The sequence below is a fragment of the Styela clava genome, chromosome 11 (genome assembly GCF_964204865.1).
Source record: "Styela clava chromosome 11, kaStyClav1.hap1.2, whole genome shotgun sequence".
NCBI lineage: Eukaryota > Metazoa > Chordata > Ascidiacea > Stolidobranchia > Styelidae > Styela > Styela clava.
The window spans coordinates 17,900,149-17,925,382 of NC_135260.1; the positions used below are offsets into that span (position 1 = coordinate 17,900,149).

At 34.5% G+C, this 25,234-nt stretch overlaps 1 protein-coding gene across 1 annotated transcript in view; it reads right to left on the reverse strand.

The window, feature by feature from the left end:
- Nucleotides 1–47: 47 nt before the first annotated feature.
- The window catches only part of LOC120347775 (DNA replication ATP-dependent helicase/nuclease DNA2-like), a 30,871-nt gene continuing 5,684 nt past the window's right edge, over nt 48–25,234 (reverse strand). The window contains exons 9-26 of the mRNA XM_078117609.1: nt 20,951–21,133; nt 20,382–20,430; nt 19,821–19,930; nt 17,620–17,765; nt 17,005–17,199; nt 10,197–10,289; nt 9,324–9,473; nt 9,043–9,198; nt 8,101–8,246; nt 5,886–6,022; nt 5,111–5,233; nt 4,684–4,904; nt 4,230–4,319; nt 2,455–2,686; nt 1,709–1,798; nt 1,550–1,640; nt 902–1,011; nt 48–684 (exon numbers count right to left, since the gene is read on the reverse strand). Coding sequence (XP_077973735.1) covers nt 523–684; nt 902–1,011; nt 1,550–1,640; nt 1,709–1,798; nt 2,455–2,686; nt 4,230–4,319; nt 4,684–4,904; nt 5,111–5,233; nt 5,886–6,022; nt 8,101–8,246; nt 9,043–9,198; nt 9,324–9,473; nt 10,197–10,289; nt 17,005–17,199; nt 17,620–17,765; nt 19,821–19,930; nt 20,382–20,430; nt 20,951–21,133 — 2,484 coding nt within the window. The 3' untranslated portion in view covers nt 48–522. The remainder of the gene's footprint in view (nt 685–901; nt 1,012–1,549; nt 1,641–1,708; nt 1,799–2,454; nt 2,687–4,229; nt 4,320–4,683; nt 4,905–5,110; nt 5,234–5,885; nt 6,023–8,100; nt 8,247–9,042; nt 9,199–9,323; nt 9,474–10,196; nt 10,290–17,004; nt 17,200–17,619; nt 17,766–19,820; nt 19,931–20,381; nt 20,431–20,950; nt 21,134–25,234) is intronic.

The following is a 25,234-nucleotide window of genomic DNA, read 5'->3' on the forward strand; positions in this document are numbered from 1 at the left end:
CGATTTGGTGACACCGTGCTGAAAGAATTCTTTTCACCCAGTGTGTTGGGAATGGCCATAAAATATTTCTATTTTTCCATTGTGTGAATGCATGCATATTAGTGTATATTAAAGCTTCACATTCAAAATATAGTACCCATTTCGATCCATATTATTGAAATTTCTACTCAAAGGTCGTAATCAATGTGGAAGAAAATGTATTCATAAATGAAATGGTTTAATATTTGCAACATCATAAAGTGCAACAAGACGAAATTTTGCTCAACTTGTCTTCTTGTAAGAACTGTGAAGATACCTATTCAAACATGTTGCCGAGGTATACAAATATTTGCACCAAAGAGGCAGAATCCCATGACAAATTGAGCAGTTTATCAGGACTGCAAAGCATAGTCCAATATAGAGTAAGTACATGCTAACACTTACATGTGGCCGATCCCAGGCCCATACTGAAAAAAGGTCATATTTCAGATATGCTAGCATGCAGTGCTCATTTAAGATAGCTTCTTTCAAAATATTGGTATTTCATATGGATAGAAGCATTTTATTGTCATTCACATAATTGAGAAGTTTTAGGCAAGGTTCATATTGTGATAGAGTTTTCTGGCATCCAATAAGTATTAGTTTATGCTTTGAACGAGTCAAAGCTACATTCAATCTTCGCCAATCACTGAGAAGTTCTCCTTTCTAAAAAGATTGACTGTTGTTAGGTGCGATGTCAAAAATGTTTGCGTTGTTTTGCTAGTCCTAATAGTTTAAGTGTATATGCCAATCAGATTGCATTTCAGCATCATGTATAGTCAGACAAAAATAGAATGCCAATAATCTTCAATTCGTCACTGCAATGTATTATAGCATGAATAATGCTCAAATCTCCCAAGAATATTTCAATAAGCCATATTACCTTTTCTCCTAAATCTCCTTTTCTACATCTCACAAATGAAACAATGATAACATTCTTATCTCTTCCTTGATATTTATCAACAGTACTAATCTCAATCTTGTCCGGTTGTTCTGATGAAAAAAGTTACAAGGCTTACCCATCAATTTAAAACAGGGTGATGTAAGACAGTTGGATATTCACGCTTGGCAATAGAGAAGTTTGTGATGCAACAATGGATCAATGCACTATATCTTGCAACAATAAAACATTTTCATAAGCATAATCCTATTTAGGCTACATGCTCAAAAAGTAAATTACATTGGATGCAAAGTAATATTGGACATGCCTATGAACTACTGAACTGAAAGCATTTTCGTAAAATGAAACATAAGGTTTACTCTGTGTGTATGTTGCAAATATCAATATGTAAATTGGCAGAGCATTAAATATAAAAAAATGATATGCTAATATTGAGGCACACTAAATATTGCACTTCTAAGTACAGTAAGTATAGTAGAGTATGTGTATCAACACTAGAAACAGTGCAGATGTTAGCAATTCATGGTTAGTTTGTAGAAATGGATATTCTTTTTGGTGTGTATTGAGTGTATTAATAATTCTATGCTAACATCCTCAAATCAGCTGTAGTGTAATAATTGAAATACTCACTCGATACCACATTCATGAGAGAATCTTCTAGTGTCTTCAACTGTTTTCGAAAAGGTGCAATGATACCAATATCATTTGGTTTACAACCAGCCTGACAAGAAAATATAATACGCATGAAATAACTTAAAAGTTATCATTATACAGAAGAGATTTCAATACCTGCAGCAAGTGATCAACAATAATTTTCACAATTTCTGCTTCAGTTTTATTGCAAATTCCATTTTCAATTTCTTCTTCAAAATTTTGCAACTGAAACAAAACGTGCTTATCAGATCATTTCACATTCAATTTGTATTTTATTTTAAAATACTCCTAGATCAAAAAGACAAGTCATCAGTTTCAAACTTCAAAATATTGCTAGCCTGCAAATTGTTTGAAACTATGTGAAAACGAGTTGGCAAATACAATATAAAACCTAACCACACTTTTTTCTCACACAATGCTCATTCACATCCATCACTCTGAACAAGGGTCTACATAAGCAGCCACTGATATAAAACGAAGTGTAATTTTATTTGAAAAAGACTGGAATCTTTCTGGTTCGGCATTACTTTGGGCTGAAATTTGAACCAATCTGAAATTTGTATAATCTACATTGAAGTCTAACGTTATAACTACTTTGTCTTCATGCCCCCCTCGACGGTGGTCCCGAATGGGTGGCTTGCCTATCCATAGTTATAAAATGAACTTCAAATTGCTTTCCTCTTCCCCGGGATAAATATGTAAATTCTATTCTTATCCAAAGCAGACACAAGATGTCCATATGTGAATAGATTGTTTTGACGGATTTTGTTTTCAGTTGTAACAGTAAGTGGTACAGATTCATGATGATACATACAGAGAAAACATAGTATCCATTCCGCATTTCCACACAAATAAAATTAGTTTTTATAATAAAAACTTACATTTGAGGTATCCAAAAATAACACAGGTTTTTCTGGATGAAGTGCATGAAGTAGCCATTGTGATACAGGAATCTGATAGTCGTACATCGGCATTATTTTATTTTCATACAATTTCACTTTGTTCGACACTTCATTCCAATGTGATAATTGCAATCTAGCTGATGCAACAGATTCCAAAGCACATTCAAGTCTTCCTTCATATGTCACATAGTTGCTAACTTGCATTATTATACTAAAAGAAACAAGAAATTAGTGTAATCAAATTTGAAATGATCAGTAACTGTTTGCCTTGGCCAGTCTTGGCCAAGGTAGGGATGGGACGAGTCCGGCATTACAGAGATTCGACGAATCCGAGTAATAGGTCAAGGACTCGAATCGAATCCACCGAGTCCGTGACGTCACAATGTAAAAACAGAAAAACACGTTTTTGGCGACGCTACAACATCGTGCGCTCGCAATACACACATACGTCGTAGGTCATATTTTTGCCCAATAGTTCTGAAGATGGCTGTTGAATCATCTTAAAAATATATTTTCCCCCTTCTTTGGCGGCCATAATACAAACGTGGATGTGCGCCTTGGCTGTGAACTGGATTTCCAGCCCATCACCTTGCGTCAATTCTGGGCAGCTATCCAGAAATTTATACATGTCAATATGAAAAATATGAAGCTTTTGACTGCAATGCTTTCCCATAATTCCAGATATTTCTAGCCCTAAATTTACTATGCCACGTGCGCAAATGGTAAAGAAATGCCACTCGTCGTGAATACAATGTAGTAGCCTACATCTGCTTGCAATTTAGTAGTTCATGTAAACGTTCAAAAACTCTCCGAGCTTTTCATTGCTCCCTTTTCAGAGAAAAGATTGCACGTAATAAACTCGATTTAAAAGAGGTATATTGCGCTAACACATATTTTATTGTGTACCAAATAGGATAGATAGTTTGAAGGCGACTGGCGCAACATCATTGTTATAAGCGATTAATAGTTTTTAACATGCGTTATCTTATCTGGATATCTGTTGTCGCTTTTATTAGGAGTGTTAATAGTACACACGAGGGATATTGTTACAGATTTAACCTTGAATTTTAACTCGTTAAGGTATGTAGTGAGATTTATAGAGGCAAAAGTACAAATATAGACGTAAATTGGTAAAAACAGAATTGATTATAGACTCGGTAAAAATGACGTGGACTCGGAATCGAATTCGAGTCCAAAAAATGCGTGGATTCGACTCGAATCCGAGTCCGGATCCGAATCCCGGCCCATCCCTAGGCCAAGGTGAAGTTGTGATATTACAAACCATAAAATTAAGCTTTGTTCAATACTCTAACAACACATATAAATAATTATTGATGTTTTGGTACACATTTTGTCAATATTTTGGGTTATTTGGAATGCGTAGGAATGAATTAAAATAATTCATAAACGAATTGAAAAGTTTCGGTGCTCGAATACCAATCCTGAACGAATTATATTTGACTATCCAGGTATCACTGTATATGTATAAGGTCTTCTGAATCAATTAATATTTTAATGCTGTTTTACACAACATATTACTTATTCAACAGTTTAATCTACCTGTACTGTGGCAAAATCATTGTTGTGTGGAATGAAATTGATTATGGATATTGGATAAATTGAATTTTATTTATTATTAGGCCATTCCTGTATTCAACATGCAGCTTATAGGTTAGATCAATATATTAGAAAAGAAATCCAAAAAGTTAGGAAAAGAAAAAAATCAAGTTTGAAAATTAAGAAACAAAATTTACTTGTTCATTCTATATTGTAGGGTAAGTTCACATAATGATGATTTATGATGTGATAGTCTCCGGAATAAACTCTCGTCTGCTCCTATAAATCTGAAAAACAAATACATAACATACTAAATGAGTTCATAGAGTTTCATGAATTAATGCTAAACTACCATATACACATATACAAAATGCGGTACTCATGTAGAATGTGAATCAAGATGGCGGACACCAGAACGTAGTATGCGAACCAGGGTTAGGGTTAAGCTATAATTTAGGTACAAATACTACGGAAGTCACTTGGCTAGTCCTTGAAATCGCAATAGAACTAGAATGAGGAAAATAATAATGAAGTTATGCCCTAACCCTAACCTTGTACACATACTACATTCCGGACCCGGTGTCCGCCATCTTGGTCCACATACTACGGGAGCACCAAAATGCAACCTGAACAACTACTTAAAACTCATACTTTGCCTTCCTGCTTTGAACAAGTGGTGGAAGTTGTCTGTGATCACCAACTAATACAAATCGATCAGCATGAAGTAGTGGTGCAAGACATGCTGGTTGTGATATTTGTGAAGCTTCATCTACAATGCAAACATCGAAACTTGATCGAGTTGATTGTCTCGATCCAGGTGAAGTGAACATCACATGAGATGTTACCGCAAGACAGGTACATGCCACAATTTTCTGAACAAAAAGTGGGAAATGAATATAGAAAATCTCCAAACTGTCGAATGAATAAGGCTGTGAAGTTTGTGACAAATTACAAACTTTCCCAAGACTGTGTAAAATTTTGAATTCCCTGGAGCCGGAAGTCGAAATTTCCATCAATCTGAGGTCTAGAGCTGGGGTTGACACATTTTAAATCTCGATAAAAATTAATAACAACTTACTGATTCTGAATACAGAGTGTCCAGTTGTTCGGGAGTTTTCATATTTTTTGACAATTCTTCCTCGGAAAATGGATGTATTGATGAATGAATTTGTGATTTGCGTCCGAGACGTAGAAACTTCACCTGAAACAACAATGAATACATTAAATTATTACCGTGGTACTTTGGATAATATTTAACGAGATAATCAGTAGTGCTGGTACATTTGAACTTCATACATTGTGCCACATCGGAACGGAATTAAATCCGGATCTTTTCCATTTATTTATTATTTACACTCCATGGCTCTAACAATTTGATGATTGTCAAGTGTCAACACTAGCCAAGCAAAAAATTCGTATATTGCCAATGTCAATTGTGGAACGATGGTCAGAATTGTTACCTACCAACTACATGGAATAAGCATCTCAAAATTTGCTTAACCAAAATCAGTTTTTCAGATTGCAAATGAAAAAAATGATATTGGCTGGATTATCATGTTTACAAGAAGTATGATAGCGGTAATTTATAATTTAACACATATACGTATACCCACAAATTTGAATTTAAGTTATGTAACCGAAAAAGTATGATGACTGACAAAAACACTATAACTTAAAATTATAACTTAACTAAGTATTAATATGAGTGCTTAATCCTTCATATATATTACACAAATTGTTCAAAATAAGCAGCAAATAGCAACTATATATGGCAAGATAAGAAAAAGTAGGTTAAAATTGACGCCTCTTGAGAAGCATGATGAGAAAAGTTTCACAAAAAATGAAATTTCTACCTTATATTTGATTAGTTTAATGAGGAGAGTATCAATGGCAGAATGTGTGTACGAGGTTAATAATATCCGACATCCACATAACAATAATATTCTGACCATGGCAACAATGGTTGTTGTTTTTCCACTTCCTGGCATCCCTAAAAAGAATAATGAATCACATTGTAATATTGAACTTCAAAAATATAATATTTGGTACATACTAGTTACTCTGATCATAACACAACAATTATTTTTCGTCAATTAGGCTTGCACGTAATTGACAAAAATCAATTCCGTAATTACGGCAAAATCAATTACGTAATGACCCCGTAATTGCGATATTTTTCCACGCATTTAAACCTATCATAACAACCAATTGAATCCACTTCTTTTCCGAATGGGACATTGAAGTTGGGTTTTCATATTCTTGGCAGTACTACACGCCGGCGGCAGATGTTAAAGACAAATATCAAGTAGTGAATTCAAATTAATATTATTCTTATTTTTATCTTTGTGTTAGCTTTGGTTTTCCTTTATCACCTTCGCAAATTAACCGTCCCATTTTTATGCGATCAATTTTATTTTATCATTACCGACACTGGTATACGGATATATATGAAAACGATAGTTTTTTAAAACCACCTTAGTACTGAATAAAAATTACGGGTTTCTAATTTATTAACCAACGACGAGCGTATTCTCTCGTTTGATTATGCTTGCGATTTCCTCGCGACGAAGACTTGTTTTTGCAGCGTCTTCTGCATTATCCGACATTACTGCCTTGTTAGCATTTTATAATAATAAATATTGATGTCGACTTATTGACGATATTCCGATTACCATGCTTCATTTTACATTTAATCATTTCGCGGACTGAATGTTTATAACATTATTTGCGATAAATTTAGATCAAATATTATTTATTTGCGTATATTAAATACCGAACTTATATGATATGCCTTCTCCGAAAATACAAAGTTATATCGCAACACAATGCATTTTGTGACATTTATTTTACACTCACGACATTTATTTGCTAACTCAAGTCGGCGATCCTATCGACCAAGTTTGACACAAATTTGGTCGAGTGCCGGTGGTATTCAAGTCGACGATAAATCAAAATAAGTTGCCGCATTTGGTAAGACAGTTAATCATATATGGCCGAAATATTGAGAGGAATTGTGAAAAACATCATGAGCAAGGCCAAGTCCGACCTGATATATAACGATAAAACCGTTAACAGAACATCAAGATTTTGTAATAGAAAATGGATCTCGCACAGAATAAACACACTGGCTCATATTTGATAGCAGTTAAATTTTTAGCGGTCCGCGGTTCCAATTCGTCGCGAAAGCTCTTCGTTAAATTTCACAAGATCGTCGTGTTGAAAGGTTATGGATATTTTCCTGTTTATACCCCAAGTCTGAAATAAAACAGCCAAAAACAGTATGATATTCCATGTTCGTATATCAAGTGTTGATATTAACAATAAAGAATGGTTAAGCATTGCTAATCCACACTTGGTGGGGAATTCCCACTATTTAAACGCGTGACTATAAAATAGAAACGGAACATATATACCATAAGTAACGGAAAACTGGAACAAGTAAATAATAAATAAAAGTAAAATGGATACAAATGTTTGATAGATTGATCTCATGCGTTCATTAGTCATTTCACCCGAAGAAGTTGAAACCGAGCGTGTTAGCGTCCATCGGTCTTAACACAATTCTTCCCCCTATCTACGGTTATTATGTACATTGGCCATGGCCATGCTAGATAAGATGCGAGAGAAGTTGAAACCAGGTGTGTTGGCGTCAATCGGTCTCAACGCAATCCCTTACGGTTAAGTTGCGGGAGAAGTTAAGACCAGGTGTGTTGGCGTCAAACAGCCCTACTCAGTTCTTCCCCCTTAACTACGTTAATAATTTACATTGGCCATGCCAGATAAGTTGATAATAGGTTAGTAAATGGCAACGCGTCACGCGTTCCTTCACCTACGTAACAAGAGAGAGAAAAGAAAGAAAACAACGGCTGCGAATACCGGAACTCTAACTTCTTCTACTTGTTGAGCTTTCATTTTTCGCAATCGACTAAATTGACTGCTTTGAAGAAAGCTCGTTTCAAGGCAATAATTACGACTTTACGTAATTCGTAACTTCCCTTCCGTAACTCCAAATAATTACGTAATTCCGTAAATCCGTAAATTACGTGCAAGCCTACGTCAAATGCATACCAACAACTAATGTATATTCATTGGATAGTAAGACTCGTTTTATAGCTTGTCGTTGTGTCCTATTCAACCCTCTCAACATTTTTGCAACATCATTTTTAGAAGTCCTCGGTATTACCTTCTGAAGATCTGTTGTGAATGTCGGTTCTCTAGAAAGATAATATATTTTTCAACCAAAAATATGTTTCCTGCAATTAAAGATAGATAAAGAATCATCTCTGAAAAAAGTTTTTAGCCACCACTAAAGTGCCAAAAGATACTCAGACTATAAAGAAATATTGTGTTGAATTGCACATTAGCAAATACCAATCTACATGAGATGCATGTAATAAATTGCATAGGCTTACCTGAACATGTGAGATAGGTATATTGATAGTATAACAGGCAATAAAATGATTGATAATCAGCATAACAGGCAATAAAATGATTGATAATTAAATAAAAAATTAAACCAATAAGAAGTAGTACACGTTGACTCACTCATAACAGAACTTTTAAACTAGGAAGATTTTGATGTCAAAATTTTGTTCAGATTGAAGTGAGAAATATATTTATAAAAACATCAGCTTGATCAATGACATTTCTGGCCAAAACAAATTGTTTAGAAGTTTCGATACATTAAATTATAAGTTTTGTATTCATTCTTCTTGAACAAGATTTAAAACGAATGAGGAAAGTTGTTGCATCTTGCTAACAAAAGTAACAAATTGACCAGGCAGTACAAGCGAGGAATGTGGATTATTTAAGCACATTAGATTAAGAACTACCAATTCTTTCCGTTTCAGATAAGTCTCACTAAGTGTAAATTTCACTTCATAATTTCAATTAACTAAATGTACCAATTGTCAGTCACTTAAGCATATGCCTTTAAAAAATTGAAAAAAATAAGTAAATACTAAGACAAAAAAGATCCAACTCGCTTCTTCCATTGGTATCTAAACATACCTGTGATTTATTATCAATTCCCTCAAATTGTTTGCAGATAATGAAGATTTCATGAGGACTGATAAATTATGGAATGATGCTTTGAAACTGTTTATGGACGGCCATTCATGTTTATCAATAGTATAGGTCATGTCTTTTGGGTATCCCTCAAATTTTCTGAAAATAAAACATACCATTTCTGAAATAAAAAATGAATTAGTCAAAGGTATGGATGATAGCTCAATATTGCCTAGTAGTCATATAAAAACGATGGGCGCATTAAATATCAGTCAATCAGTTACCTGTCAGTCATAACTGTGATAAAATTTTCCGTAACATTGGTGACAATTCCACTGGCCATCGCAAGAAATTCATGCTCACTTCCACTTATAACAACCATCTCATCTTTCTCAAATATATTGAAATTGAAGGCAGTGTTGAGTTTTGATGACCTAAAACAGAAGGTCAGTATCAGCTACCAGTACTTTTGAAATACAGGCGGCTAAATATCTCTAATCTGAATGATAGAGAATGACATATGAAACCAATTTGTATGCAAACCTGTATAAGTGCTTGCAAAAGAAGCATAGAAATTTTTCAATGGTAAAGTATCAGATGGGTTTTTCTGACAATCAATGATCAGAAAAATATTCAATGATTGTAGAAAAAAATGCATGCAGACATTGTGACAATGATTGCGATAAGTTCATAATGAATTTATCCAGAAATAGAGAGAAATCACACAAAACAACATAGGTTCTATGGTTTAGAGTTGGTTCGGCACATTACTATGATCGAATATATAGAAGAATCACAATAGTTTTGAACCTCATCTGTCATTTATTTCCATCAAATCTAGAAGTAATTGAATTCAATGAAACATCAAGAACACTTCACGAAAATTGTCCAGAAGAAAACATATAACTTTATAGAAAACGTGCTTCCTGACTACGTGTGTATGAAGTGCACACTATTCTACAATCACTCTTAATTTATAACAATTCTGTAATATGATCGGGTACATTAGAATCATGTTGTTGTATTACATGCTAAATTTTTTTATTGAAAACGCTGATAATTCTGTACATCTGATATTCTACAATAAAGATCCCAAAATTTCGATACATCAGATCAAATATAATTCTTAATACCCCAAAACACACAAAAAAAATCACTTTTTGAAGGTTTGGAGTGATGTTATTCCATCTTCATTTGATATTCCGTGTCCAGCCAGCACAAGGTCAGTTACGCAGTGATAAATCTCTTGTCTGGAAATTATCACATATAAATTAGAAATCGGATTCAAGCAGTATACTCAATGAATAGAACATTTGTTTAAGTATACATATTTACAGGGTGAACAAGTGTAGACAAATATTAATTTTGAAAAAAAAAACATGGTTTGGATCAGGACAGTTCCACTATTTGTATGAATTTAGTATACTATGACATCTGTAACGACCGCAATATAGCAACTGTTTGAATCGGGAAAGTCCCCAAGTCAAATTTTTAGGCTTCTAAATGTGGAGCAAGCAGATCTGGCGTATAAAAACCAGCTTCCGTCATGGTCTGAGTCGGGGTAACCACAGCTGGAGAGAGGACGCCTATCTTCTTCATCGAAAAGAGGGTAAAGATGAATCAATACCTTTTACATTTATATTGTAGATATTTTAATAAACGTTTGTCTACACTTGGTCTGATCACCCTGTATATATATTATGATATTCCAATTATTCAATCCAACAAAGTTCCAATGGAATAAATAAACCAAATTGTGATATGGAAATGGTCACAACAATTATAGGCATATTTTCTTAATAACTTTTGAATAACAAATTTATCTATAATTATGTTGAGGATTTTGATCTTGACAAGTCTATCAAAGTAAGGAATGAGGCACAGCATATTATAATTTCAACAAATGGATCAATGAACATCAGTGTTAACTCTAAGGAAATTATGAGTGCGAAAGTGCTTCGCAGTCGAAAAAAAAAGTGCGAAAGTGCTTTTTCTGATTTTAACTAGTTAGGTGCCCTAGCTTTGGTTTAAACTCATTTCAAACAGCACAGATACTCGAAAAAGCGCTCCTTCCGTTAATATTGTGAATTGAAGTCTTTCCGTTAACGGAGTTTCGTTTAAACTCTTGTTGAAAACAAGCGAATTCATCAAAGGACACCTGATAAGCACACTTGTCGGGAATAAAAGTTTCGTGCAATCAACCACCAGCGTCAGTAACGAAGCGCACTCCCGCCTGAACAGACAAGCCTTGCAAACTTGTTTCTTCCATCTAACAGACACCGATTGATACATGCAGATATTAGTTACTACCGGCCATAGCTAGGGAGGGGGATCATTTGTAAATGACATCCCCATGACCCATCACCAATATCGCTTTAGTATAACACGCTTGAAAGTAGTCCGCACTCTTCCCTTTTAAGAGATTGGTTAACGTCATGTTTCTCCGGCCAGTTTTTCTTTGGGAAATACCACAAGATCACCATGAGAGTACCGCTGTTTTTATAGATAGAGTGACCTACTTTCTGTCGAAGATTTTTTTCCCGAAATATTATGCAAGATCACTTTGAAATCCCTTTCATGAGCTAGCTTGGCCTAATTTATATTATACTGTCTCACGTATTACGCTAAGACGTGTAATTTTCAAATATCGACTTGCATTGGTTTGCGTGCCAGTTAGTTCAAATCGGGTAGAAAACATCATATATTTGCAATTTTTTTTAGAAATGCCATGTACTTCCAGCATTTATAAATAACGCTCTCTCTAATGCTGCAGACCTAGTATGTAATATTCGCATCTCAACGCCACTTTCAATTACACTAATAGTAATGATGACACCAAAGAGTTTTCCTTTGCGAAGGTACAGGAAATACAACAGGGTGATTCTTGAAAAAAACATGAATGTAAAAAATAAACGAATGACATGATAGTGGTTCCCAAATAATTTTGAGTGTGACGCGAAATACCAATCCATTTGATAAATCTTTTTTAGTCGACCACGTGAACGCCGAAATCCTGGAAATTAAAGTTGGAAGAGAAATACGCATTCTCACATAAATAATCGCGATATATAATCGTTCATGTGCACAAATCTCACATGTAGCATCGGTTAGTTGTGCATGAAATGTAAAACTCTTATGTGTGTGCGTTTCAATTTCAATAAAATCAAATTCGTTTTTCCATGCACCATTACTTGTAATTTTAATATTAATTGCGTTCCGAGTTTGTAAAGTTTAGAAACCTCTTGTATATACCATTACCACTATTTTGATTGGCTAAAGAAAGATAACACGTAACCGCTTTTCGGCAACATGGTATTCGTTTTATATCTGCTTTGAACAGAGAAAAAAGCATGTGCCCTCTCAGTCATCTGATCACAATCGAAAATCCGTATTCATTTTTTTCGCGATTTCGGCAATCGTTATTATTAAGGGTTTTCGTCGACTGAAAAATAAACATCGTTCTGTTAATTATATATTTCAGGCCATGTTCTTTATATCCTGCCATAATTAGCAAATCTTTATTAAGCAACCCATGATTATAAAATAGCTTTGCTTATCATTTGCTGCTGAATCTTGTGCTATCGCTTGTCAATTATAGCAGAGACGTAAGGAACATATTTAAAAAAAATTTTAAATTTTAAAATTAAACATATTAAAAATGTTTATAAAATTAGCCACATTATCAGCGCCAACTAACAGAAAATAACTTATCATAAATCACAATTAAAATTCAGTCGGTAATAAATGGCGCTAAGGTGATGCCATACAGAACAAAAAGATTTGGTCGCGAGAGTTACCTTAGATGACCGTATAACGATGTTGTTTTATAAGCGGAAGGTAGAATAATCAAATTTAATAAAAAAAAAAACCGGGGGTTACGACACCCGTAACACATTAAGTTCATTAGACATCTCTAAAGACTTCTAAGTTGGTTACTCGATTACACTATACTATCAATATTACACTTATTACACCTGTTTGAGTATTCCGGACAATTTCGAATTTGAAATAAACGAAAACTCAACATATCATAATTAATACACAAAAGTAAAATAAACATTCATCGAAAAAGTTATTATTTAAGAACAACAACATAATCGTATAATTCCACCCAAACCCCGATGTTCGCAAGTGAGATGATAAATAAATACTTTCCGTGTATTCGATAAATCAACTTCTGCAAACAGTCTTGGTGCAAAATATTTCCATCCAGTGATATGCTTACAAATATTCTCTGCGTTAATATCATAACCTCGCCTAGAGGACTGGGCATAATATTCGTATCGTTTCAATTTCATACTTTGCGCCAAAAAAGGTACCAACAAAGCTTCCTAATTTTAGAAGAGTCAAAATAAATAGACTATTCGAAATAAATATCCCAGATTTCAAACTCCGTATATTGGCAGCATGAATTAGCCGTTTCATGTAGGAACAATTGACATACAATTGATACATACAATTGCACATACAATTGATTGTCGAAAATTAAAAGTTAAATTGACGTTCCGAGAGCCCACACATGGTATAACATGTACAGGCTATAACCAGAAAAAAATGACTAGTCATAATCCCTTTAATGTGCTTTCAATTAGCTCGTTAGTGATCCCTCCCATCCTTGGCCAAGTAATGTTTCGAAAATGTGAACCTTCCACTCAGCCATGCATGGCGGGTGGAGTGTTGAAATCGTGAACAAGAGTATAACGTAAAATCAATCGTGAATTTCGATGTAACAACGCACACTGTCGCCCTCATGAATTGCGCCTAGTAACATCGGAAATGATTAAATTCGTGATATTTTGAGTATTTTTGCACCAATAATTAGGGCGTGATTATCAAAATGGTGAACTTGCAAATTCCGTAAATAAAATTGTAACATTTAGGCTAGAATTATCACCGGGCAGGGGCGCAGCCAGGATTTTTCAACGGGAGATTAGGGGGAAGTTAAAACATTACACCAAAACTGCAATTCGCGACGACGTAATGCGTTTATAACTAAAATGTAAGGTCGTTCACGGCGAAATTTCGCAGTTACGTGTAGCCCGCCTTTCTTTGCCCAACGGTCCGAAGTCCTATTTTTAAACATCGACCATTTATCCGTAGTCAGCGGGCATCCGCATCTAGAAATGAAACATTAAAAATCGCGAAAATTAAATTTGGAGAGATCTATAACTCGCAGATGTCAGTAGTGTCATCATGGTTTATATGTACAAAAACACGCTCGCATGTAGCGACGATCAAAATCTTGAAAATGTGAAACTATTACTTGAGAATTATTGTTAATGAAGTTAAATTTTTATTGCCATTCAATGATTATTTCATAATTTTGTCATAATCGAAGGCTGCAGTAAATTTTTTGTCGCCGCGATCGTGTTGTTAAACTATATTAAAGCATGTTTTTATTCACTAGCAAATATTAATTCTCACTTAACGGCGGACATCGTAGTTTGGTTTTTATATTTCGGATAGAATTGTGAATTCACATCGGCGAAGATTTTAAAGACAACTATTAATGAGCGCATTCACAACGAAAATTGATTTTGTTCTGATTTTTATCTTCTGTGTAGGATTTGTATGAGTTCGTAAATTACCGTCCCGAGTTTAAGCGAACAATAATATTATTACTGACCCCGGGATGTGATATTTGTGAAGCAGATAGTTGACATTTCTATGCTTTTAATTTTAGATCGTGTCTGTGTTACTTTCGTATTAAATAATAATTGAAAAACTCCGCAAATTGGTTATTTCTTGAGTACTCAGTGTTAAGTATTTACGTAACTCAGCTTTGGGTTAAAACACTGATAGTAACTAAACACGTGAATAAATCGGCAATAATGGCATTTCGACATGGTCAAAATAATATTTCTCACCAATATCTCATGAAAGTTCCATAAAATACATTATTTACTTGTCTTACTTATCGACGTTTCTAAATTTACAAAAACGATGTTGACACGCTTTTTACAAAATCGTTTCAAATTTATTGTTTCTACATGTTAGCGATAGCCGTCTGGTTAATTCTTACCCGTAACTCATTGTAAAGTAATGTTAATAAATTGTGTTTGCTTTGCCAATGCGCGGTTAACCGCGGTTAAATTCGTTCTTTTTCCGGAATTGCAATCAACAATTACACATTTTTTATTTATCATTATCAGTACCGAATAAAAAAAAGATAACATATCGTGAAGATGAAAAAAGTCGTTGAAACTTGAGTTGAATTAGTTGCAATTAGCGCCTGATTAGGCACCAGAGCACTCGAGCCCAATGTTTTTAGCATTAGTCGCATATGTAAAATATCCTTAAAGAAGTGCTGTTTATTAAAGTCATCTCGTCTTATGGCCACGCAGAAATGCCTTTATTGCCGAATTATTTAATCACAATTTCAAATCAACATTCAGGATTGGCACAATCTCAGATTTGCGAGATTTATCTGTAAATTAATACAGACACCATAAAAAAATTATAAAAGTTAATTATCGTATTAAATATTTGCATTCCGGCATCGATAATAATAATACCATTCGCTTAAAATTGGGACAGTAAATTTACAAACGTTGATAGGTAATATCAAGTAAACCCAAATGTTTATTTTGGTTTTGAAATTTGTCGTTGATGCCCTTAACAGCTGTTGCCGATGTGAACGCACGCGTAAGCCTGGATTGCCAAACCCAGGATATAGTCGCCAAATAGATTGCGGTGACAAAAACAATTAGCTATTATAACGAAATTAACCAGTAGAAAAGACTTTCTTGCTAATTTTTCGACCGACGTTCTAGACTCCTGCTGTCCATAAAAAATATTCCTTATTTGTTAAAAATATTCAATTCGAAAAAAGATTCGATTTTTCCCACCCCTACTCGCATATTAATGAGGAAATAGTTTAGATTGATTTTTGACCCTGGTCTGAGTTTGATTTATCGTGAATGACTAGACTAGCTAATACTGAATATCGCAAAATTCCGCGAAACGCCATTTGCTTTTAACATTTGTGGTTACAATAAAATGGCTGTTAAATGTTAATACGACATATGTATTTTGTCAATTTGGCGATTTTGCAAATCTGTGAGATGCTGCTAAAAGTTTCTTCTAATTTAACAAACAATGGCCCAAGTTTACATTCCATTACTAAACAATGTCGTGTCGAGTATCAGAAATTTCTGAATGGCTCCAGTAAATTCACTAAGAAGAGAACACAGACCTGTCAAACCAGTACTTGAAAATCGTGTACTTTTGTCACAATTCATCGATGTCATTGACAGTCACATGACCACTCTCGTTTAGAGAAACGCACTGCCTTGCATTCGGAAATCTGGTTTCAAAGACGCCGCCGAGCGTTTTCGCGGTCGAAGCGGAATCGGTGTGCTTGTATAATAATCATATTATAAACAAGAATTTCGCCATTATTGCAAAAGCTTTATCTTCCATGTCTTCACCACATAGGTTAGAATTCCGGTAAATATCGTTATGATATGCAGAATTGAGTTACAAAAGTACTAGTATGTTACTTATTTGTCAACTTAATACGCACACAAAAACATTTGTCAACTTTGAATTTTTATTCCATTCAAAATCGAAAAAAAGTGCTATTTCTCTTCAAAATCGGAAAAAAGTGCTATTTCGCAGTCCCTAAAAAAAGTTGCGAAAGTGCTTCGCAATTTTCGCAAAAAAGTGCGCTAATAGTGAACACTGATGAACATACTTTGACAGGCTGAATAGGGTTTGACCTAGCTTTCCTGCTCAAAGTATCGTTTAATGACAAGGTGAGTGTGATCACATTGCACTTTTCATAATTTATTAGGGAACATATTACTTGACAAAGATATGCCATTTACATGATAAAACAACACCCACGAGAATAGATAAGCATCTGCATCACATATGTATGAATTACAAAGCTGCCCTTTTTAGTAGTATCTGCCTTAGATAGGAATGTTGAAAAATCTTAAAAAAAGGACAAAAGGCAGAAACCTTTCCTGGGGTGTCCTCAGCCAGTAATACTGATTTGTCTGTTTCCTCATTGATTTTCTTGTTTCTAATAAAGTGCACGTCATCCAGTGATTAAAATAATCAACATCTTTTTCAGACAAATGAGATGATTCTGCTTCCATTAATTTGATTATAGAAGATGAAGGAAAGAATGACGACTGTTTTTTGTCGATTGCCCTTGAAATAAAAAAAATACACTAAGTCAGCGGTTTACAAACTCTTCTTCCTCATATCTGCATGCTTTTCTTTCGAAATACAGAAATAATCACTCATGTTCGCTAAGCTTGATTCCGCAAATAAAGAAACTGCAGCTCGCTAAATTGCAGCAAGTAGTGTCTACCTCTATTGTAATTTACGTAACAGAAAGTAAACGACATAGAAAATTAAAATAAATTTATTGATTCCTATACAGAGCATTTAAAAAGATACAATACATTTATAATATGTAAAATATTTAATCGTATGTTAGATATGTGTATTAACACAATTCTGTTAATTCTCGGGGCGCACTAGTGACAGCGCCCCATTTAGGAACCGTTGCGCTAAGTAACGGTAAATCATTCAACGAAAAAAGAAAATAAAACATAATAGACTTACTTATACACAAGTGAACAATTCCTGAGTTGAGAACAATTTCTGCATAATCTTTCGTCATCAATAGTTGGTGGAAATGACAAAGGATCGTAAAATATTGTAGAATTCGAATTTGTTTCAGAAATTGTTCTTACCATATAATTAGCAATCTGAAACGGGAAGATATAGAAAAGTTTAGATAAAAATATTGAAGTGGAGTATTGGAGTGGCAATTATTACTTGTTTACATGTTTGTATAGGATATAATTTGATAATGGATTGTCCCACTTGTCGGGATCTACTGACGACCTGATTGAAAGACCGGCTCTCATCAATGGTTCATAAGACAATATATATCAACTTTTCATCATGATCGGGCTGCTAGACTAGGACATCGTGCTGCTCATTGGCTGATTATTCAGAAGCTTGTCCAGTTATAAAGGTCCGATAAAAACTTCAACCAATATATCCCTCCAGTGTGACAAATATTTTTCTTTGTCATCTTTATATCCAATAGTTGGTGTATTAAATATGAAGGAATAAAGGATAGCGAAAAAACCTTTAAGCGGAACCTCTATAATAAATATGACCTCATCAATTTCTCTATGATCCTAAATGTGATTTTTAAAGCTGCATATCACAATATTAGCAGTATATAGTATTTTCACAGGAAGACAAATCTCTAGAGGCCATTTGGGAGGAAATGTCTGAATCTCCATGTTCAGACCAAGGTCCCACAGAAAGACTAGCATGGTACCAACAGCAGCGAACTCCTTTGCATGGTGAAGGGATAGCTGGATTATAACTGGTTTACATGTTGAACAGCTCACATTTCTGCTATGTCAACAATTTCTTGTATTTTTTCAATGTTTCATAAATATTCTGCATTCTGCAAAATTTGTTCCAGATTTCTCTCCTACTTTAATTTTTACATTTTCAGACATCAACGCTAGACGTGTCACCCATCTTTATCCCTACTCTACAGTTTCAATCAACATCATTTGAAGATGCATTGTAAATAATCCAATGATGTCTCATCTTTCAGCAAGATTATGCTGAGGGATTTCACTGAACATATTATGAGTGCAGTTAACTTTTTCTATCAGATGCAGCTAATAGAATCTAACAATATGACATAAAGTTGAAAACAGGGTTTAGACGTTTGAGTACCTCCTGGCAGTTGTCATACCCAGCAAAAGATGTGAATCCGCATCTGATCGGAAGCAAAACTGGTACAATTTCGACAACATCCAGTGAGAGTATTGATTTGCAGTTTCAGATCAAGTAGGAACCAGAACATCAACAACGAATTATTGATTACAGCTCCAAGAAGTGTTGTATCAGCTATGTAATGAATGAAACCGAGGATAATGAGATTTGGTCGGATCATTGTACTGTTGAATCGGAAGAATGCAACAAATCGGGGGTCAATGAATTCTTAGAAAACATGGATGAAACGAATGAAGGCATTGTTTGATTCCAATAATGAAACTGAGGATGAATTTAAGAGCTTAAAACTTTGTGATAATATTTCCATTCTTGAATCGCATATTTCAGTAAGGTTTGAATAAAGTTTCGTGTCAACCTTTCACTGAAACAGTTTCTCAAATGCCGAAATGCAGTTGCCCGTCAAAAAGAAACCCGCCGCTAATCAGGGTAGGAATGTGCAGTGCCGTTCTTATCACTTGGCACTGCAAAAAATGTTTATCTTATGCCACTCACAGTGCGGCAGACTAATAGATGCCTCGATGAAATGGTATAACCATAGATTTCCGAATCAGATAATGTCAAAAATTTATTATTGTATGATCACATAATCGGAGGCCGAAGTTTTAGAACCTTATTTCTTACTTTATTTATGCATCATGGTTACTTGGATATTGGCTTTGTTTTTATCAAAACAGCACACATGTTTGAATCATTTCAAAAATGTATAGCCAGTCTGTTCGCCTGGTAAAGCAAATGAATAAAGAATTGTCAAAAGTTTGTTAGCTGCCGTCAGCAATCTTAGGCGTCAGTTAGATCACTTTATACAGAAAACGTGTGTGGAGTTGTTGATTAAGAAAAGCGGTCTATCGAAATTGTTACTTGACAATCGTTCTCTCCATGATGCTATAAAGTCAAACGAGCAAGTACAAGATAGATGACTGAGAATTAACTAACAAACAAATGAAATATTTCCTTTAAATTCACCTTTTAAAAAATAATGAACTACATCAACCTACCTCATTTCTTATTATAATGAGCTCTCTTTTGTCATTTCTTTTCAATGCAATGCTGGATAAATTGCCAGTTTTTAGATATAACAGAAGTCCTGCAGGTATTGTATAATCATCTAAATTGATAATATAATTTTACTATATAATGATAAACAATATAACAGCATATTAATAGGAATAATTCATAATATTATGGTACAATTAGACGGTTTTATGTTCATTATGCGTCAGAAAATATCTATGAACTTAGCAAAACTTGGCAGTTAGTAAACAGTTAAATCAATGAATCATTTTCAGATTTGCATAACATATGAATTTATTGACTAAAAAGTAACCAAGAATTAACTTCTATCTCAATTATGTTTTAACTTTTTGGATCTTATACATGTTCAATATTACATTTTATTCGCAATATTTCGAGTGTTTGTGAACAACTACTCGCAAAAAAAGCCACTGGAGCCACAGTCACTATTTACGAAGTTAGACACTGAAACTCAAGTGTTAATTGCTCTTTTAAAAACTTATTCTGTTTAACTTCATTTAATCGACTGATATTACCACACTCACCTCTACTGATTTTTCTTCTCAGTTCGCAAAACATTGAATATATTGCAACCTAAACACAACATAATTGTTCTTTCTTAAGTGGTTTATACTTGAATGAAATGCTTCACATTTTGTCACGAAAATGAACTAATGAGAGCTAATAAGAAATTTATAATTAATTGTAACTTTTGGTAATTCAACGGAAGAAGTTAGAATCGAATTTACTAGAATATATTTCTGTCTAAAGTCCAGTATTTCGAAGTATGCTTTTCATCATTTCTAATTATGATTGTTATTAATCTGATCATTGGACAAAAACACAAATAAATGTTCAAAGAGGGTCGACAGGTATCATTGGGTTCAAAGGTTAAATACTGATTGTTTTTCACGTTGGACAAAGAAATTTCCAACTACATGTTACATTACATTCTACTAATTTGAAACAAGTAGAACAGCATCTAATTGTAGCATATGAAGTAAGGCAGTACGGTACGAGAAAATGCATAGACAACTAAGCAGTATTTCTATCTACGGTATATTGTTTGAAATTCATAGCTGTTGATCAGCTTCCTAGATTAATCCAAACATACTTGAGCATGATGTTCAGTTGAATGACTTTCTCGTCCTGTTTTCAATTCAAGGGGCAAAGTTATTTTCATACAGTTTGATTTTTTATCATGAGTTTGTCTTCTGACAAGAAATCCTCCAGTCAAATCAATTTTTCCTTTTAATCCATACAAAGGAGACCAAACATTTTCTTCAATATCTTTCACCTAAAAATATATTCTTAGAAATTGAAAGGTCTGGTGCAAATTTAGAGTCATATAGGCTACAAAAGAAATTATCATCAATTCCATGTCGGGTATGGGATTAGTTAGATATTTGTTTTCAGAAGCATGGACTTGATGGTGGAGGAAGCCATAACCGACAAGCAGTTACGTGAACCACCTTACGGCGGCGAGGAGTCCAGCAATCCCCTCGCACATAACTATCCCCGTATGGAATTCGAACATGCGAACCCGCGCAGAGTAATTAGAGGTGTGGTGGCGAGCGTAATCCTAACGCTTAGCATCAGTGTTAACTCTAAGCAAATTATGAGTGCGAAAGTGCTTCGCAGTCGAAAAAAAAAGTGCGAAAGTGCTTTTGCCGATTTTAACAAGTTAGGTGCCCTAGCTATTCATATAACCCATTTAAAACGGCATAGATACTCAAAAAAGCGCTCCTCCGGTTAATATTATGAATTAAAGAGAAGCCTTTTCGTTAACCGAGTTCCCTTTAAGCGAATTCATGTTTGATTAAAACAAGCGAATTCATCGGCAACGAAATGGCATCTGCTAACACCTGCCGAGACAAAACTTTCATGCAATGTATCCAGGTGTCAGTTGCTTACTCGCGTAAACAGCAAAGACTTTCACATCATTTACTCTTTCCATCTAACAGACACGAGGCAGGCTGGAAACCATATTAGTTACAGGGTGGATCGTTTGTACAAATCCTGTGCAAAATAATCCCCCCCCCCCCCCCAAATATAAATAGCAATCAACTAATTAGGGTTAGGTGCGCTGGAAATTCAACTTTTCGATTTATCCCTAAACCTAATCTGATAATTATTAATTTGTGATTTTGAACCACTTTGAAAGTCGCCACCCGCTGTTTCAAAAGATAAGTTAACCTATGTTCCCTCCGAAATATTACGCAGGATACTCCCCTGTTTTATGAGATAGGTTGACCTACTTTCCTTTCAAACCTTTTTCTCAGGAATGTTACACAAGATCACTTTGAAAATCCGCCCGTTTCGTGAGCTAGCGTGACCTAATTTCTCATTTACATTTATATTATACTATTTCAGAGCTTACCCAAAGACAAGTAATTTTTAAATGTCGACATGCCTTGGTTTGTGTGCGAGTTAGTTTAAATCGGGCAGAAAACTTCATATATTGGCAAAATGTTTAGTAATGTCATGTACTTTCAGCATTCATAAATAGCACTTTGTAATGCTGCTGACCTAGTATCAAATATTCGCATCACAACGCCACTTTCCATATATACAACGCGAGGTTTCCATATATTTCAATTACACTAATAGGAACGATGACACCAAAGAGTTTTCTTTTGCGAAGGTACACGAAATATAACGAGGGTGATTCTTGAGAAAAACATGAATATAAAAAATAAACGAATGATATGATAGTGGATCCCAAATAATTTTGAGAGTGTCTCGAAATACCAATCCATTTGATAAATAATTTTCATTCGACCACATGAACGCTGATATCCTGAAAATTAATGTTGAAAGAGAATTACGCATTCTCAGGTATCGGACATCCAGTCGCGATATTCAATCGTTCATTTGCACAAATCTCACATTAATAGTAATTGCTACCCAAGTTTGTAAAGTTTAGAAACCAACAAACAGAAAATAACTTATCCTAAAACACAATTAAAATTTAGTCGGCAATAAATTTGTCGCCAAGACGATGTCATACAAAACAAAAAAGATTTGGTCGCGAGAGTTACGTATGATGACTGCCGTTGTTTTTTAAGCAGAATGTAAAAAAATTTATAATTAATAAACGGGAGTTACGACGCCCTTTACACACCGTGTGTATTAAACTTCCCTGGTAAGTACTTTGGTAAGTACTATTATTATTGTACTCATACACCTGTTGGAGTATTTCGGACAATTTCGAATTTAAAATAAATGAAAACCCGACATATAATAAAGACGCAAAAGTAAAATGAACATTTATTGAAAAAGTTATTATTTAAGAAAGACAACATGATCGTACAATTCCGCCAAAACCTCGATGTTCGCAAGTGAAATGATAAATAAATACTTCCCTGTATTCGATCAATTAACTTTAGCGTATCGTTGTTCTGCCAACAAACACCCGGGTGCAAAATATTTCCGTCCTGTGATATGCTCACAAATATTCTCGATATTAATATCATACCCTCGCGTATGTACTTTTTATTAGCTCTTTAGTGATCCCTTCAATCCTTGGCCAAGTCATGTTTCGAAAATGTGAACATTTTATTCGACCATACGTGGCCGGCGGGATGTTCAAATTGTAAACAAGAGAGAGGTAAAATCAATCGCAAATTTTGTTATAACGGCTCGTTTACGAATTGTTGCCCTGTTATCGTCGAAAATGATTACATTTGTTGTATTTTGAGGCATTTAAGCAGTAATAATTAGGGCATGACATCATCAAAATCGTCAAGTGAGATCTTGAAATTGCAAATTCCGTAAATAAAATTGTGAATTATTCGGTAACGAATTCAGGTTTAATGACCGTCGGGGTATTGTTTTGTTGAAAATTATTATTAATGTGAGAGCGCCAAAAACATACAGTCCATACCGATGCGACTGCAATTTATATGGTCGCAATTTGTCTGGCGCGTTTATTAATAGTGTAAAATAAATTAAACGAATATCAGTTATAACCAAGCCTGTCAGCGTGTTTATTTTCTGTTGGCAGGAATCGTAAAATACCATCTTGAGACAAATTCACTTCTATTATGAAATCTTAATTTTCAGTTATTATCGTTATACAAATAACGTGTGGCAACTTTTTAATTTATCGTCGACCAAAAAACCGCCCCACACTCATCCAAACGTGTGTCGAGCTTGAACGACAGGAACAGATTCATCGACGACCTTAATTAGGGAAAATATGTATTTTATTGGGAATGCAAAATAAATGTAACAAAACGCATTTTTTTGTGATATTACTTTGTATTTTCGGAAACGGGTTGCCGTGAAAGGTAAAATTTGATCTAAATTAATCGCAAAAATGTTTTATTTTAAATGTAACAAAACACATTTTCGCGATATAACCTTGTATTTTCGGAAACGGGTGTCCTGAAAAGTAAAATGTGATCTAAATTAATCGCAAAAATGTTTTATTTTAAATGTAACAAAACATATTTTTCGAGATACAACTGTATTTTCGGATACCGGGTGTCATGGAGAGTAAAATATGATCTGAATTAACCATAAATAATGTTTCATTCCAAATGTATCATAACGCATTTTTTGCGATATAACTTTGTATTTTCGAAAACGGGGCGTCACGAAAATTATTAATCTAATGTTTTATCTATCGTCTAACTAACGTCTGGAACACATCATTTTCGGGGAGAACTCTAGCCCGCGAAACGTCATTTAATTTAAAATAGAGAATGTTTCACGCATTTCAAAACGGAAAATCACCAGTAAGTGGACAGGGATTCAACCCTCCGGATTCAGTATTCTATATCCCCCCTGTCAGAACTTTCTGAAGAATGGAACAAAGAACCCGTCAAACCGCCGCGGAAGAAGGGGAGTATTTTTTGCGCTAATAATTAGGGCGTGACAATATCAAAATCGTCAAGAAACTGGTGAATTTGCAAATTCCATAAATAAAATTGTGAATTGCTCGGTAACATTTTAGCTATAATTATCGCCGGGGTATTGTTTTGTTGAAAACACGTTGAAACTTGAGGAAATTAGTTACAATTAGCGCCTGACCTCTATTAGGCACTCGAGCACTCGAAAAAAAAGCACTCCAGCCCAATCTTTTTAGCATTAAGTCGCATACCTAAAATATCCTGTAAAAGAAGTGCTGTTCATTAACGTCATCTCCTCTTATGACCACGCAGAAATGCCTTTATTGCCGAATTATTCAATCACTATTTTAAATCAACATTCAGGATTGGCACAATTTCAGATTTGCGAAGTTTATCATCATAGAAATACATGGGAAAGTTAATTATCGTCATAATAAATATCTGCATCACGGTATGGACAATAATATTACCATTCGCATAAAATTGGGACTTACAAATCTTGATAGGTAATATTAAAGCCAACGCAAAGTCTTCAACAGCTG